Source organism: Callithrix jacchus, chromosome 4 (assembly GCF_049354715.1).
Source record: "Callithrix jacchus isolate 240 chromosome 4, calJac240_pri, whole genome shotgun sequence".
NCBI lineage: Eukaryota > Metazoa > Chordata > Mammalia > Primates > Cebidae > Callithrix > Callithrix jacchus.
This window is the reverse complement of record NC_133505.1, coordinates 64,899,724-64,913,004: the sequence shown is the minus strand read 5'-3', so window position 1 is coordinate 64,913,004 and position 13,281 is coordinate 64,899,724. Positions and strand designations below refer to the sequence as shown.

At 37.4% G+C, this 13,281-nt stretch overlaps 2 protein-coding genes across 51 annotated transcripts in view; both read left to right on the top strand.

Annotated features, from left to right (window-relative positions):
* The window catches only part of DST (dystonin), a 505,428-nt gene that overhangs the window by 410,846 nt on the left and 81,301 nt on the right, over positions 1-13,281 (top strand). For all 50 annotated transcript variants that reach the window (XM_078369452.1, XM_008994605.4, XM_035295973.3 and 47 more), the window contains one exon: positions 12,891-13,052. In XM_078369452.1, coding sequence (XP_078225578.1) covers positions 12,891-13,052 — 162 coding nt within the window. The remainder of the gene's footprint in view (positions 1-12,890; positions 13,053-13,281) is intronic.
* LOC144582157 (uncharacterized) lies at positions 8,250-9,635 on the top strand. Its single transcript, XM_078369460.1, has one exon. The coding sequence runs from the start codon at positions 8,265-8,267 to the stop codon at positions 9,609-9,611; it is 1,347 nt and encodes a 448-aa protein (XP_078225586.1). The 5' UTR covers positions 8,250-8,264; the 3' UTR covers positions 9,612-9,635.

Below are 13,281 nucleotides of genomic sequence, written 5' to 3'. Positions count from 1 at the left end.
TGCTGTAGCCTAATTTAGCCTGAATAGCCAGCCATTGCATTTTAATCCAAAATACCAGGAACACCCACTTCAGGAACATGTTCTATAAAACTGGATGCTATGAGACATATGAGATAAACATGTAAAACAGTCTTAGAAACTGATGTTATATAGGGGCTGTGACACAATAAGGGTGATGATGATGATGTCGATGGTGGTGATTCCAGTGATCACCACTACTGCTGCTACTGAGATGGAGCCAGATATTTCATTGCTTTAGTGATTATATCTTTCTTGGTTAAAGTAGTACATTGACTTGTTTACAATTCAGTACTTTATTTAGTTTTTGTTGGGCGTTAGGCTTTTGCTAAATATTAGTTTTAACACAATTTTTGGTAAGTTTTTTTAACTTTTTAAATGGAATGATTTTTTTTGAGTGAAAAGCTAGTTATATTTCCTAAAAGTGACACAGGAAAGAAGTGAAGGACTGAGTCTGTTTTCGTTATTGACTTTGAAATATAATCTAATTCGGCATTAATCTATCTGGTAGCTTTAGTTTAACCTAATGTCACAGATAAAATCCTATAATAGTTTTTCTTAATGCAAAATAAAGTGCCTTGTGAGCAGAACTGAGAATAATAGCTATTACCCAATTACTCAGCAGGGGATGCCTTATATTCACTGGGCCCATAATAGAGGATTTTAAACAGGTTTGATAGACTTCCCTGATTCTGTTCTTCTTTCTATAGTTTAAGAAATAGCTATTAATAGTTACTTGAGGTTTCCTAGTAAGGACAAGAACAAAATTCATTCATTCATGTTCATACCAACTCGAACATAATAATTAAAGCAAATGCTATTGTAAAGCAAATGTCCTAACTCACTCAGTGAAAACTTTTCTGAGATTTTAAAAGTAGATTGGTGTTATCTTTGTGTTAGTTAGCTTGATGTTTTAGAACTATTTTGATTGTATATAAGTTCTGTTGTACATAAGTTTTTCTACTTCCAAATAATAGTCATTGAACTAACATGTCTGAAGAGTGAGGTGTTTTCTATTCTGTTGGTTAAGTTAGAGTACGATTTTCTGCTTCCACCTCTCTGTGATTGCAGTTAAATTCTGTGCACACTGTTATAAATGGGTGGAATGAATGGCAGAGTGATTCTGTTTGTCTCTAGGTAGGAAGAAAGAAGCCCCTTTGGTGTTCCCTCAATCCCTACCTCCTATCTGAAGATTCCTAGCTCAAGATTATCTTCAAATCTAAACCACATTAAGTAATATTAACATTTCCACATTATTATTTATCAAAGGCATATATAACTGGCTGTATACAAGGAAGGCATCCCAGTGATTCCCATTATGTGATTAACAGCCAAGCAGGTCTTCTGATCATCATGAAGTAACCATTATCATCATATTGAATTGATTTAATTTCAATGAAGATCAAAGAAACTTGATGCTTTAATGAGTCCTAGCTAAATCTGTATCCTCCTCACCTCTGTCTAGGCCAAGCTAGTCCAACCCATGGCCATGAGCCACCTGTGGCCCAGGATGGCTTTGAATGTGGCCCAACACAAATTCATAAACTTTCTTAAATAACATTATGAAATTTTTTTAAAGCTCATCAGCTGCCATTGCTGTTAGTGTATTTTATGGGTGGCCTAAGACAACTCTTCTTCCATTGTGGCCCAGGGAAGCCAAAAGACTGGACACCCTTGATCTAGACCATTCTGAAAAAAATGTCTTACCTCAGACCCTGCTTACTGTTTATTTTTGGACACTCTGTTGCTGCCATAGTTTTAATTCATTTTTTCCCCACAAATGAATGAATACATCTCCAGTACAAGTCTCTCTGAAGATTTCTTTTTATTTTCAAATGGACATAGAATTAATTGAGCAGAGGATTTTTAAGCCATGCTGAAACCAGAGACAAAGAGAGGACATATGCCTAATTATACTGTAATAAATTTTCTCTGGTGCAGGTGAAGGCATTGTTTAACCCAGGCATCATTATATGAGTATTAGGTAAACTAAAATGCCAAGTAGCATGTGGCTAAGGAAGACAAGCAGTTTGAGCAGAAATTCTTATTATGGTGTTTATCAAATGATCTAAAAACAACCTCTATGATATCACTATATTTAAAATGAAATTGTCCAAAAATGCTTTAATAGTACTTTAGCCAACGACAAATTATTCTCCATTTTTTATTGACAATGAGGAAATTAGATAAAGCTGTTGCAGAAGAGGTTTTTGTAAGGGAAAATTCCTTCATAGATTGGATTTTTGTTAATGAAGCTATATTAGCAAAGGGGTTGCATGATACCTCTCTCTGGTTTTTTTAATGGTGAAAATATTTCCACTATAGACACTGTAACTAGATGCATGGCTTTTATAGGAAGGTCACATTGTTTAACAAACCCACAGCAAAGTGGCATTTAACAATTTTGGGAAGAAGGAATTCTCCATATGCTGGTCAAGAGAGAAGCCCTATTGAGGCAGAGACCACGCCTAGCTATGAAGAGATGGAGCTGATCTGCTGTGTGGTATTACTAACCCCTCTGATTTTTATCCACACAAACGAGGCATAACAGGTGGATGCCCTCTTTTTCATATAACACAAGAAATATACCATACTTCTCAGAAAGGGCTGTCAAAGGAGAACTTTGCAACAGTGGTTCTTTTTCAGTTTTGCTGCTTTCATTCCTTCATTTAAGAGTGGGTTGTCCTGAAGGCAGTTCCAGCCAGAGATTTTATAATGAAGGATTTTTTTGGTAGTTGTTATTTTGTTTTGCTTTTACCTTGATAAACCTATATTACCATTTTAGAGTGATCCAACAAAAGAACCAAACTGTGGTATTTACTGTCATTATTATAGTCCTTCCTTTGATAAAAAGAGAACTTCATAATGTATTTTATCAATATGGAAAGTTGCTTAAAGGTGTGTGTGAGAGCAAGAGACAGAGAAGAACTTGCCTTGTTGTTATGAAATTGTATATTGATTTCTTGAAAAGAATATTTGACTGGTAAATGCTTTAAAAAATATCTAGGTCTCCATTCATTAATAACAGTGTGTGATAAGGAAATGCTGTGATTTTAAATTAAGAGAAAAGCTTCTGGTGCTGCTCAAGAATTGGATACAACAAGAAAATGTCTGTGCTCAACAGATCCTATTCTCACATATCTCCAGTTGTCTTCATTTCAAGCTTAGTTTATTTCTTTTGTCAGTATTTTAATATGAAAAGTATTTCCAGATTTTGTTTGGTTTTGTTTCTCTGATGAAAACTGAATAGGGCCATTATATGTGTGCATTGCTTTTGCTTGCTGGGTAGCTTTTCTTTAAATGAACTGTTTGACATTTTATATATAAACAGAATAAATGTGAAATTTTATATATATAGAGAGAGAAATTTTATATATATATATATATATAGAGAGAGAGAGAGAGAGAGAGAGAGATCAGTTAATAAGATATATATATATATATATATAAAATCATCGCCTGTTACATAGAAGTTTTTTTCACTGTCACCAGAAAACCTCACTGAAGATATGGGAAAGGCATAGTCTTACCATTGTAGTAACTTACAGGAAGAACAGCAAGTGCTCATGAAAGAGAATAATTAAGGTTCACATCATGATAAACTCCTGTCAAGATCAGTCAGTGAATCTCTTAAGTGTTTCTAAATTGGTTTATTTTGTGGTGGGGTCAGAATATTCTACTTTCTTCTAAATATATAAACTATATTTCCATGAAATAAATAGTTATTGCATATTCATTTGATGCCTATCTTTGGAAACCTTTAGCCATTTATGTAAAGAAATTTAATAGTTTGAAACGAAAAACATAGTATGCTTTCAGTTTTCATTTGCTAATGGCTTATTTATTTTAGAAAGAACAATTGTTGCTCTTACTGACCGTTTTTGTACTTGTAGCCAACCACATATCCATGTTTGACTTCTAATCCTGATTTCAAGAGCTATCAGGCCAAGAGTTATTCATGGATAACAGTGCATTTACTTACAGACATTCTTCACTTACTGCACATTGAACTTAACCTCCAATCCTTCAACCCCAAAAACTCTGTTTCAGCTGATAAAATTGCTCTTTTCTATGAGTAAATCTAGAAATAATAAATGTGAATGATAAAATTTTCATTGTTGCACTTAGTGGGAACATTTTTCAGGGACTTTTCTTTTAAAAGATTTAATTAAACTTTAGGAATATAAAATGAGAAAATGTAATTGTTTTGCTTACAATTCAGTTATTAGTTGTACTTTTCTGAAATCATCTGCTTTAGTAGATAGTTTAGCTGGATTATATCTAATAGGCTGCATAAAGTAAGTAAAGCTACATTTTGAAAACAGCATTATGATTTCTGTATTATGAAATAATAGTGTTGCCTATTTTCAGGTCAAGGCTGCAGTGAGCTGTGATCACACCACTGCATTTCAGCCTGGGCAACAGAGCAGGACCCTGTCTCCAAAAAAAAGAAAATGTGAGGGATGGGATGTTGTGATTAATATTTAACATGGTGTAATGTATCTTGATTTTATTAACATTAGAGACTGTAACATTTATAGTAGCCGTCTAAACCAATTTTTTGGGGAAAAAAATAAACCAGTCTGGTTCTGCTCTCTATATGTGAGCTCTTACATGTTATCCAGATAAAAGACTTTGGAATGTGATTTCAAGTAAGAAAGATATATGTAAATTATTGTCACACATTTTAATTTAATGTTAACAGTACAAATTTTAACCTGAATCAGAATATAAATAAAAATCAGTTCAATAAAAAAGGAACAGTTATTAAATAAATGATACATACTTGAACATAATTAACTAGGGAATATTTTCCCATAGCACTGTTTACTTCCAAACGGACACAACCATTTTCTCATTCACATTCCCACTCTAGTGTAAGTGGTAGAAGGACAGTGGTGGCTGTGTCTTCACACCATCATTTTTCCAGTGCAAACCATGTTGTTTGGCAGACAGTGAGCACTATTTTTTTTAACCATTTAATTTATGAATGAATTATCTGTGCAGTTTTAAAAATGTACTGCCCACCTCAAATGTGAGGTTATGTGTTGCTCCTCTTAGCATTTCATAAGCCTAGAATAATATTGTGCTAATGATTCAGAGTTAGAGTCTTAAGGTGGACTGAATTAGAGCCATTCTTTATTATGAAAAGTTCTGTGAGGATTTTAGAGTGTTTAGAGAAAGGCACTCATACAGATTTCAAGGGAACTTTATTATTCATATTGCCATGAGGAAGTAGTTTTCTAGGCTTACTTATCAAGAGAGCTGCAGTTGGGAGTAAAACTCTTGGTCTCTACTATTTCTCAGCCTAGCGCCCAATCCACTGTTCAAGGATGGTAACTATGAGAACATTTTTCTTTCTCTCTTTTTTTTTTTTTTTCCTTTTTTTTTGAGACGGAGTTTCGCTCTTGTTACCCAGGCTGGAGCGCAATAGCGTGATCTCGGCTCACCGCAACCTCCGCCTCCTGGGTTCAGGCAATACTCCTGCCTCAGCCTCCTGAGTAGCTGGGATTACAGGCACACGCCACTGTGCCCAGCTAATTTTTTGTATTTTTAGTAGAGACCGGGTTTCACCATGTTGACCAGGATGATCTCCATCTGTTGACCTCGTGATCCACCCGCCTCAGCATCCCAAAGTGCTGGGATTACAGGCTTGAGCCACCGCGCCCGGCACATTTTTCTTTCTCTTATCAATGCCTCATTACAACCTGTGTGCTTGAACACCACAGAATCAGGTGCTTGTTGAAATATTTCACGTCTTGAACATGAAAAATGGGCATTGATATAGAGATGTTGATGGATATTTTGAAGTCTCTCTTTTTCTTTACAGTCATATACAGTCAACTTAATGATGGCCACATACTGAGTTGCATCTAATAATCTAATAATTGTTGAATGATTGAGTTACCAATAAAGAGTTTTAATTATGAAAAGATTTTTTTTTGAAAAAGATTTAACTCTTAGGTTTGTAGAATTAATATTGAGATGTTTTCTCATTAAAGGCACAAAAGTTTCCTCCCGCATCTTTTCTGTAAAATTATCAAAAAAGTATAAAGTTGTTTTTACTAAAACTGCCTTCTTTATTTGGAGAGAGCACATTTTTGTTAATATTCAAATGATTATTTTGTGAGATTGAAGACAGACCACTTACCTTCATTTGTAACTGTGTGTGATACTCTGATGTTTATTTTGTAAAATAGAGAATGTTTAGATTGTATTTAAATAAAACTATTAATTTTCCTACAAAGACAAAGAGTTGGCTTGCTGAATTTATTTTCAAACAGCATTTTAAAAAGGTTGTTCCATAGATAAAAATCTGTGGAGGTGATTTTGTTTATTAAATGCCTGGAGTCAGTGAGTGCCCTTGGGCCTTGTGTTAACCTCAAGAGTACTGCATGGTTATTAGTAACTACTAATATTCATGTCAGCAGTGCTGAGAGCCTCTTGCTGGTAGGAATACTTTTACTCTGGAAAACAGTTAGATTTGAACTTGGGCTTCAAACGGGAACTGCAGAACACTTTCTACTTCCAAGTGATCTGCACTTTGCATCACAGATACTGCTGAAACATCAGATTCTTCAGTGTAAAAGCGTGGTTTCAACTGAAAGATAGGGACCTATGTAGCCCCCCTCCTCCTTTCCCATTTACTATTCAAATGAGTGAGGTCTCTGGACCTTCACAAAATAATTTCTTAGTGGATCTCCCTGTGCCAGGTTCTGGCTCCACAAGCCCAAGGATCCCTTCCCATTTTGAAGTAGTCGGCCGGGTTTCCGCGGTCTTTGAACCCGAGCTGCCCCCCTCCCCAGTCGCCGGACTCGGCCTGCTTTGCGCTGATGTCACCACCTCTCGGCTTCGAGGTACCTCCCACTGAAACCGCTCGCCGGCTCCCGGGAAGAAGCGAGTAGTCAGAGGAAAGATGACTGCGAAGTTAAGTCACGGGAGGGCGTAGCACCGAAGTGGTAGAGAGAGCTGCGGCTCCCGAGCGCCCGGCAGGCCCGGGGACGCAGCAGATGGTGCCTGAAGAGAGAGGGCGTTGCAGGAAGCGCCCTGGCTGGAGAGGATGCCTGCCCGGCACCGTGCTGCCCTAAGGAGCCGCGGACAGCGCCGGAGTTCCCGGCCGGAGTTCACTTTCTGCTGCCTCCACCACCGCCTTCTCTTCTGCCCCAGCTGAAATGAAGGCCACATTGCGGCTACAGAAGTTGGTCAGTTTCAAAGGCTAGCGTACTCCCTGGGTTTTCTGCTGAATGGGAATTACGCTGCCTGTGCCTTAAAGGAAGCTGCGGAGCTCGTCGTTGTTGCATTTGCCTCAGGTGGAATAAGCCTTCCTACGGAGGACCAGATAAGAATCTTTGGAAATGGCTTTTTTTTTTTTTTTTTTTTTTTCCTGAGCGAAGCTTAATAGTACACCATGCTTTCTGTTTACTTTAAACGGTTGCTGGATTGTACTGCCCTGGGTGTCTAAAAGTCTGTCTTTTTTTTTCTTCCTTTGAGTAGTTCTGACTAGCATTGAAGAAGCTTAAAACAGGAAGAAAACCTGCCTTTTCAATCAAGTTTATTTATAGCTACTCCTCCAGAAAAAAAAGAGTAAAAGAAAAATGTAACTTTCTCATAACGTTAGGCTTAACTTATTTTCTCTGAAGATTTGTTCTGTGCCTTGATGTGAACAATACCAGGTCCCTGTGTTTGTCTTTTAAATTTCTAGAGCATGGTTTATTTACTAGAAAGATGGAGTTTTGCATGCCATCTTTAAGTGGATTACAGTTAACCAGAGCTCTGCCGAAATTAACATTCAGCCTGTTTTAACATTTTCAAATGCTTGCTCATTTGAAAATTTTAATCTGGAAATATCAGACTAAAAAGGGAAATGGACTGACGATGGAATGTTCTGAGTGTTTGAGCCACTGTTAAGTGTGTGTTTGTGTTTTTCTGTGTTTTGGAGTGTGTGAAAGGGAACTTTGGGAGGTGGGAAAGGTGGACAAAGGAGCTTTTGTTCTCTGTTATTGATGCACTTTATTGTTTAGAATCATCCTAAAATCAACCAGGTAAAAGGATAGTTGCATTTATACTGATGCACTGCTGATGACCTTAAACACCTCATATGTATATTATGACATATTGGAGCATGTGTCTTTATGCTGAAGACACTTTGTAGCTCTGTTCAGAAGTATAATTTCTTGAAAGATGCTTTATCTTATTTCTTATTTCCTGTGTCAAGAGCTGCAATATTTGTTTTAACTATCTGCAATATGGGGAAGCCACTCAGCAGACCAGACTGTTTACGTCAGAATCCCCCGTGTGTAGGGAAAGGTGAAGAAGAGGAGGACCTGAATATCGAAGACTGCTACGTCCCACAGCGGTCAATCTATGATACTGTTAGACTAAATGAACAGATAGACTCTGGTTCAAAAGGTAGCCTGTCTTCCAGGCATTTTACAGATCGAACTTTACCCTACAGTCACAGAACACTGGATGTTAGTTCTTTATGCTCTAATGGTGCCCTTACTTCTTCCAGTGTATTTGAGCTGAGAGGTCGGGAAGCTAACAAACTAGATGAAAAGATGATCTTTGATGCACTCAAACTAAATAGTGATATCATCCGAACCACAGGATTACCTAAAGCCAAATCTCATGCAGAAAAGAAAGAGCATAGACGGTCATGGCGAATGTTTGTTCCTGCCAATTTTATGGATTATGCAAACAAAAGTGAAAGCTCTTTTGTTGAACCTACTGATATGTCAGATACTGTTACCAAGGCCAGCAAGTGCAGATGGGGTACTAATTCTCTCACTTCGGAGGAGGATGACTCTGGTTTATGTAGCCCTCCAGCAGAGACGGAAGAAAAACAGGGCATTTTAACTGGAGACCAGTCACGATTTAGAAGTTTGTCTTCTGCTGAAGATATTCATGTAACAGAGCCATATAGACCATTTTTTTCTGTTAATTCCATTAGCGAACAGAAAATCCCACTACTTTCATGTCGAAGTGCCCACCCTGATGAAAACTTCAAAATGATTTTACATGATGTTTCTCCACTAGAGGAAGCAAAGCGTGTAAATGGTCAAAGGGAAATCCATGATGAAAATTGTTGCCTGCAGAATAATTTGAAAGAGAAGCCTGTGAAGTGTGACCCATTACTTACGCCAACAAATGGAGAATGTGAGCATATTTTTAACCTTGGAGAAGAGGAGAAAACATACGGACCAGGAGAATCCCAGATCACAGAACAAAGTAGGGAACTTACAAAGGATGCCCCTCAAGATTTAGATCTCTCTCACACAGATCTTGGGGAGAGTGATGTAGATTGTGGTAGCACCAGGGTAGTAGAAAATGTGACACTTTTGACACAATATGATTCAGGAGAATCTAACATTGCATCTAAAGAGGAAGTGGAGGCTCCTCTTTCTCCCCAGGAGAGGGAAATGCTCCGTATGAAGTACTCCCTGAAATTCATAGCAGCAAGAAAGAAAGCAGCACCCAGAAAAACAGGGGCCCAGGCAGGAATATTGGACACAGTCTACAATGGCTTTCAGTTGGTTCAGGTAATTCATGGAAATGTGAAACTCTGCAGTGTCAAAAGTTTGCGGTTCTGCTAAAAGTTTGTGGTTCTGTTTCAAAGTGGTCACTAGTGTTTCTAATAATAATCAAATCAACACTTTTGTTTTGCGGGTTTGACTAGCACCCTGCAAGATGCCACAGATTGATAAATTGACCATTATAACAAATTAGCCAGGGACTGTTTTTGAGAAGAATTGTTGTTCCCAGCTGTTCAGGGTCCTCTTATTGATTGTGCAGATGGTGGCCATTCCCCTTTATTTCGAAGGCCTCCACCGTGAATACACGTTAATATTAGGCTTTTACACAGATTGTGGTAGAGACAGTGCCATTTAAGGGCTGTTATATTGGATTTATTAAGCTTGAACAGGCTTGGTCATGAAGGTGCAAACATAGTATTTTATTGTTGTGGCCTGCAAACTACTCTATCCACATTAAGGACCTTTTTTAAATATTTGAAAAATTTCTCTCAGGAGCTCTGCATATGAGAGTAGAGTTACCCTGCTGTACTTTGCACGCGTTATAGCTCCCAACTTTTTGTGAGTGGTGAATGAGGTAAGAAAGTAGAGGGTGCAGCCTTGTAATAAGTAGAGGTTGTTTGCCAAGCCTGTAATTTTTTTCTTCCCACTCAGATTGAAGTTCAGCTATTTTGGTACTTTTACTGAACTCTTCTGGTAAACTTTGCCTCAGAGGTAATTTTATTTTATTTTAAGCTTCTCTTCATGCCTGTGTGCTATGGATTAGATTAGGGGGAAAGTCTCTCTTCGTAGGTATGCTGTTAACATTGAGAGATAAGGAATTTAGACAATACCAGAATGGTTTCTCTTCTCTATGAAATAATTGTTCTTGTTAGTTTTGCCCATTTTTTAGGCATGCAGTAACTGGCATGATAATTTAAAAGATTAGCAAATTAATTTTTTTCTGTAAAGGATATTTCAGTTTATTTGTAGAAAACAAATCTTAGTGGAGTGTATACTCTTTCATAGTTACCTTTTTAAATCCTTAGTGTATTTTGGTGGCACTTTAGAAAATTATCAGATTTACCTAGATCTGCTCTATACATACCCCTGAAATTAAAACCAATTTCAGAGGTTAAGGCAATTTAATAGAACATTATTATTACCTTTTTGTCCTGAAAACTATATAAGAGGGAAAAGAAAATATTTCCTTGAATCTTTATTTATAAGTTCCTGGAATTTAAAATGTGGCAGTTTTTGTATACCCCTCACCTCCTGTCCCCACTTTTTGGTAAGTAGTAGAACATATCCAAAGCTATTAGTCCTAGAGTTATAACTTAGAAGGTGGTATAGAAATGAAATAGAATTATAATGCCGAATTCTTTCTTCAACACTTTGTTGCAAGTTTCTGTTTACATGTTTGGCAAATTATATCTTTTTGCAAAACGATGGAGACTTCCTAAGTTTTTCCTCAATGATTTGGGTGAATCTTATAATTCATTTGATTATGTGTAATTGATTTTTTAAATATTTATTGTTGTTATATATAAACACCCAGTATGGAAATTGTCTATATGTACCTTCTGTGGAAAAGGCAGTATGAGTTTTTAGCTAGGGGGAGATTTTAGAGAAAATGATCATTCATTTGTTTGCTGTTCTCTAATTTACTCACTTATACAGTAACACAGGAGTATCCTGTATGCTAGGCCTTAGACCAGAGTCCGGAGGATTTGTCTCCTGCAGCCTTTACATCTTTCAAAGTTTTTTTTCATACTGTGTCTGTGATTTTTTCTTAAGTGCTATTTTAATATGTGCCTTTATTATGTTTCCATGTATTGTGATTAACTGTCCAATCATTGGTATATTTATATAGTGCCATTCAAGATAGTGACTCAGAATCTTAAACTGTGTTTCACCTTAATATCTATGTAAAACTTTCCTTCCTTAGTTCCAATAATTGATTTTCCTCATGGCGTCCTCCAAGACCTGTATTAAAAGCATATTATCTATCAAGAAGTTGAGCTAGACACGGTGGCTCACACCTGTAATCCCAGCACTTTGCAAGGCTGAGGCAGGAGGGTTGCTCAAGTCCAGGAGTTTGAGACCAGCCTGAGCAACATAATGGGACCCTGTCTCTACCAAAAAACAAACAAAAAAATTTTTTTTTATATCTAGCTGGGTATGATGACATGCACCTGTGGTCACAGCTACTGGGGAAGCTGAGGTGGGAGGATCGCTTGAGTCTGGGAGACAGAGGTTGCAGTGAGCCGTGATTGCACCACTGCCCTCCAGCATGGGTGACAGAGTGAGGCCCTGTCTCAAAAAATAATAATAATATTGATGTGTCTACTCCCAGTATCATCTGTTAAGGGGTTGATGTCATCTACCTAAGATAGAAATATAAATTTCCTTATTGATATTAATTTGGCAGATAAATATTGGATACATATTACAGGCTAGGTACCATAGTAGGCCCAGGTCATAGAACTACTGTAAGGAAAATAGAAATTTCTGCTTTCATGGAACTTGTATTTTAATCTAACACATTAAATGCTTTGCCAGTCACAGGCAACTGGGGGACTATAAGTGAGATGGGATAGGCAAGGAGGGAGAGATTGCTAGGAAATCCCTGACAGTGCAGGTATGGGTGACACTGACCATGGAGTAGCCAGCATTGCTGTGCTAGTGATGTGTGTGATCGGATCCATGGGATGAGGTCTTTGTACTTCTTGAGAGTCCACTGGCCGCTTCGCAGACATTGAGGAAGTTATTTGTGTAGGGATCCATATTATTGCAGCACATGCCTGTGTATTTTTCCTTTTCCTATCTTTTCATTTTGGCCCTCCTGCCAAGCTGTGTTTTGGCCACTTGGCTCACCTCATCCTGTCTATGATTTTCCATTTCCAACGTGAGTCTCAAGCTTCAGTTGTCAGCTAGCAGCAGCCATTCTTAGGAGAGCCTATTAGGATTGCTTTGATGATTTTGTTCTTATTTTATGTTTTTGCTCTTTAGCATTTTTTGTAAATCTTTTGCTAGAGTTAAATTGGGACAACAGAAAAGTTCTCATCCTATGATAATGAAGCAATAAAGAAAGGAGACAGGTACTGTCTTCTTGTTTTATAAGTAACTTGATTAAGTGTACTCAGAATATCATTATTTAGTATCCTCAAATGTTTTTGATATGCTAAGGATTTATATTTAGTTTCTTTCTGTTCTTCAGAAGGTAGCTATGACCTATGACTAGACAACAACAAAAATTATTTTTACCTCTGTAATAATTGATAATTTCCACAGCCCAATGCCTAAAGAAATGGTGGTTGACAGGTAATATAACTCATATAATTATTGATCTTTTAACTGCAGGTATTCCAGAAAGAAGAGATTGAACCCTTGCAAGGTAAACAGCAAGATGTAAATTGGTTAGGTCAAGGTCTTATTCAGAGTGCTGCTAAAAGCACTAGCACTCAGGGCTTAGAGCATGACCTGGATGATGTCAATGCACGGTGGAAGACTCTCAATAAGAAGGTAATTTTCTCATTCCCTACGTTGCTATTTTCGCTGATTATTATTCATGAGCATTTGTTGTGACCATGAATCATATTTATAGTAGCCAAACTTTCCTAAACATGTTTACTCTTCTATACTAACGTAAACTGGATGACTGAAACTCAGATGCCTACTGGAGATAGGTAGGGAATCTAAATGAGAGGAAGCAAACTGGGTAAGACAGCCTCTGCCTGCTGTTATCTCAGCT

Bases quoted from the DNA above. Each gene is read 5' to 3' on its own strand.
- LOC144582157 (XM_078369460.1), top strand. From the start codon at position 8,265: ATGGGGAAGCCACTCAGCAGACCAGACTGTTTACGTCAGAATCCCCCG.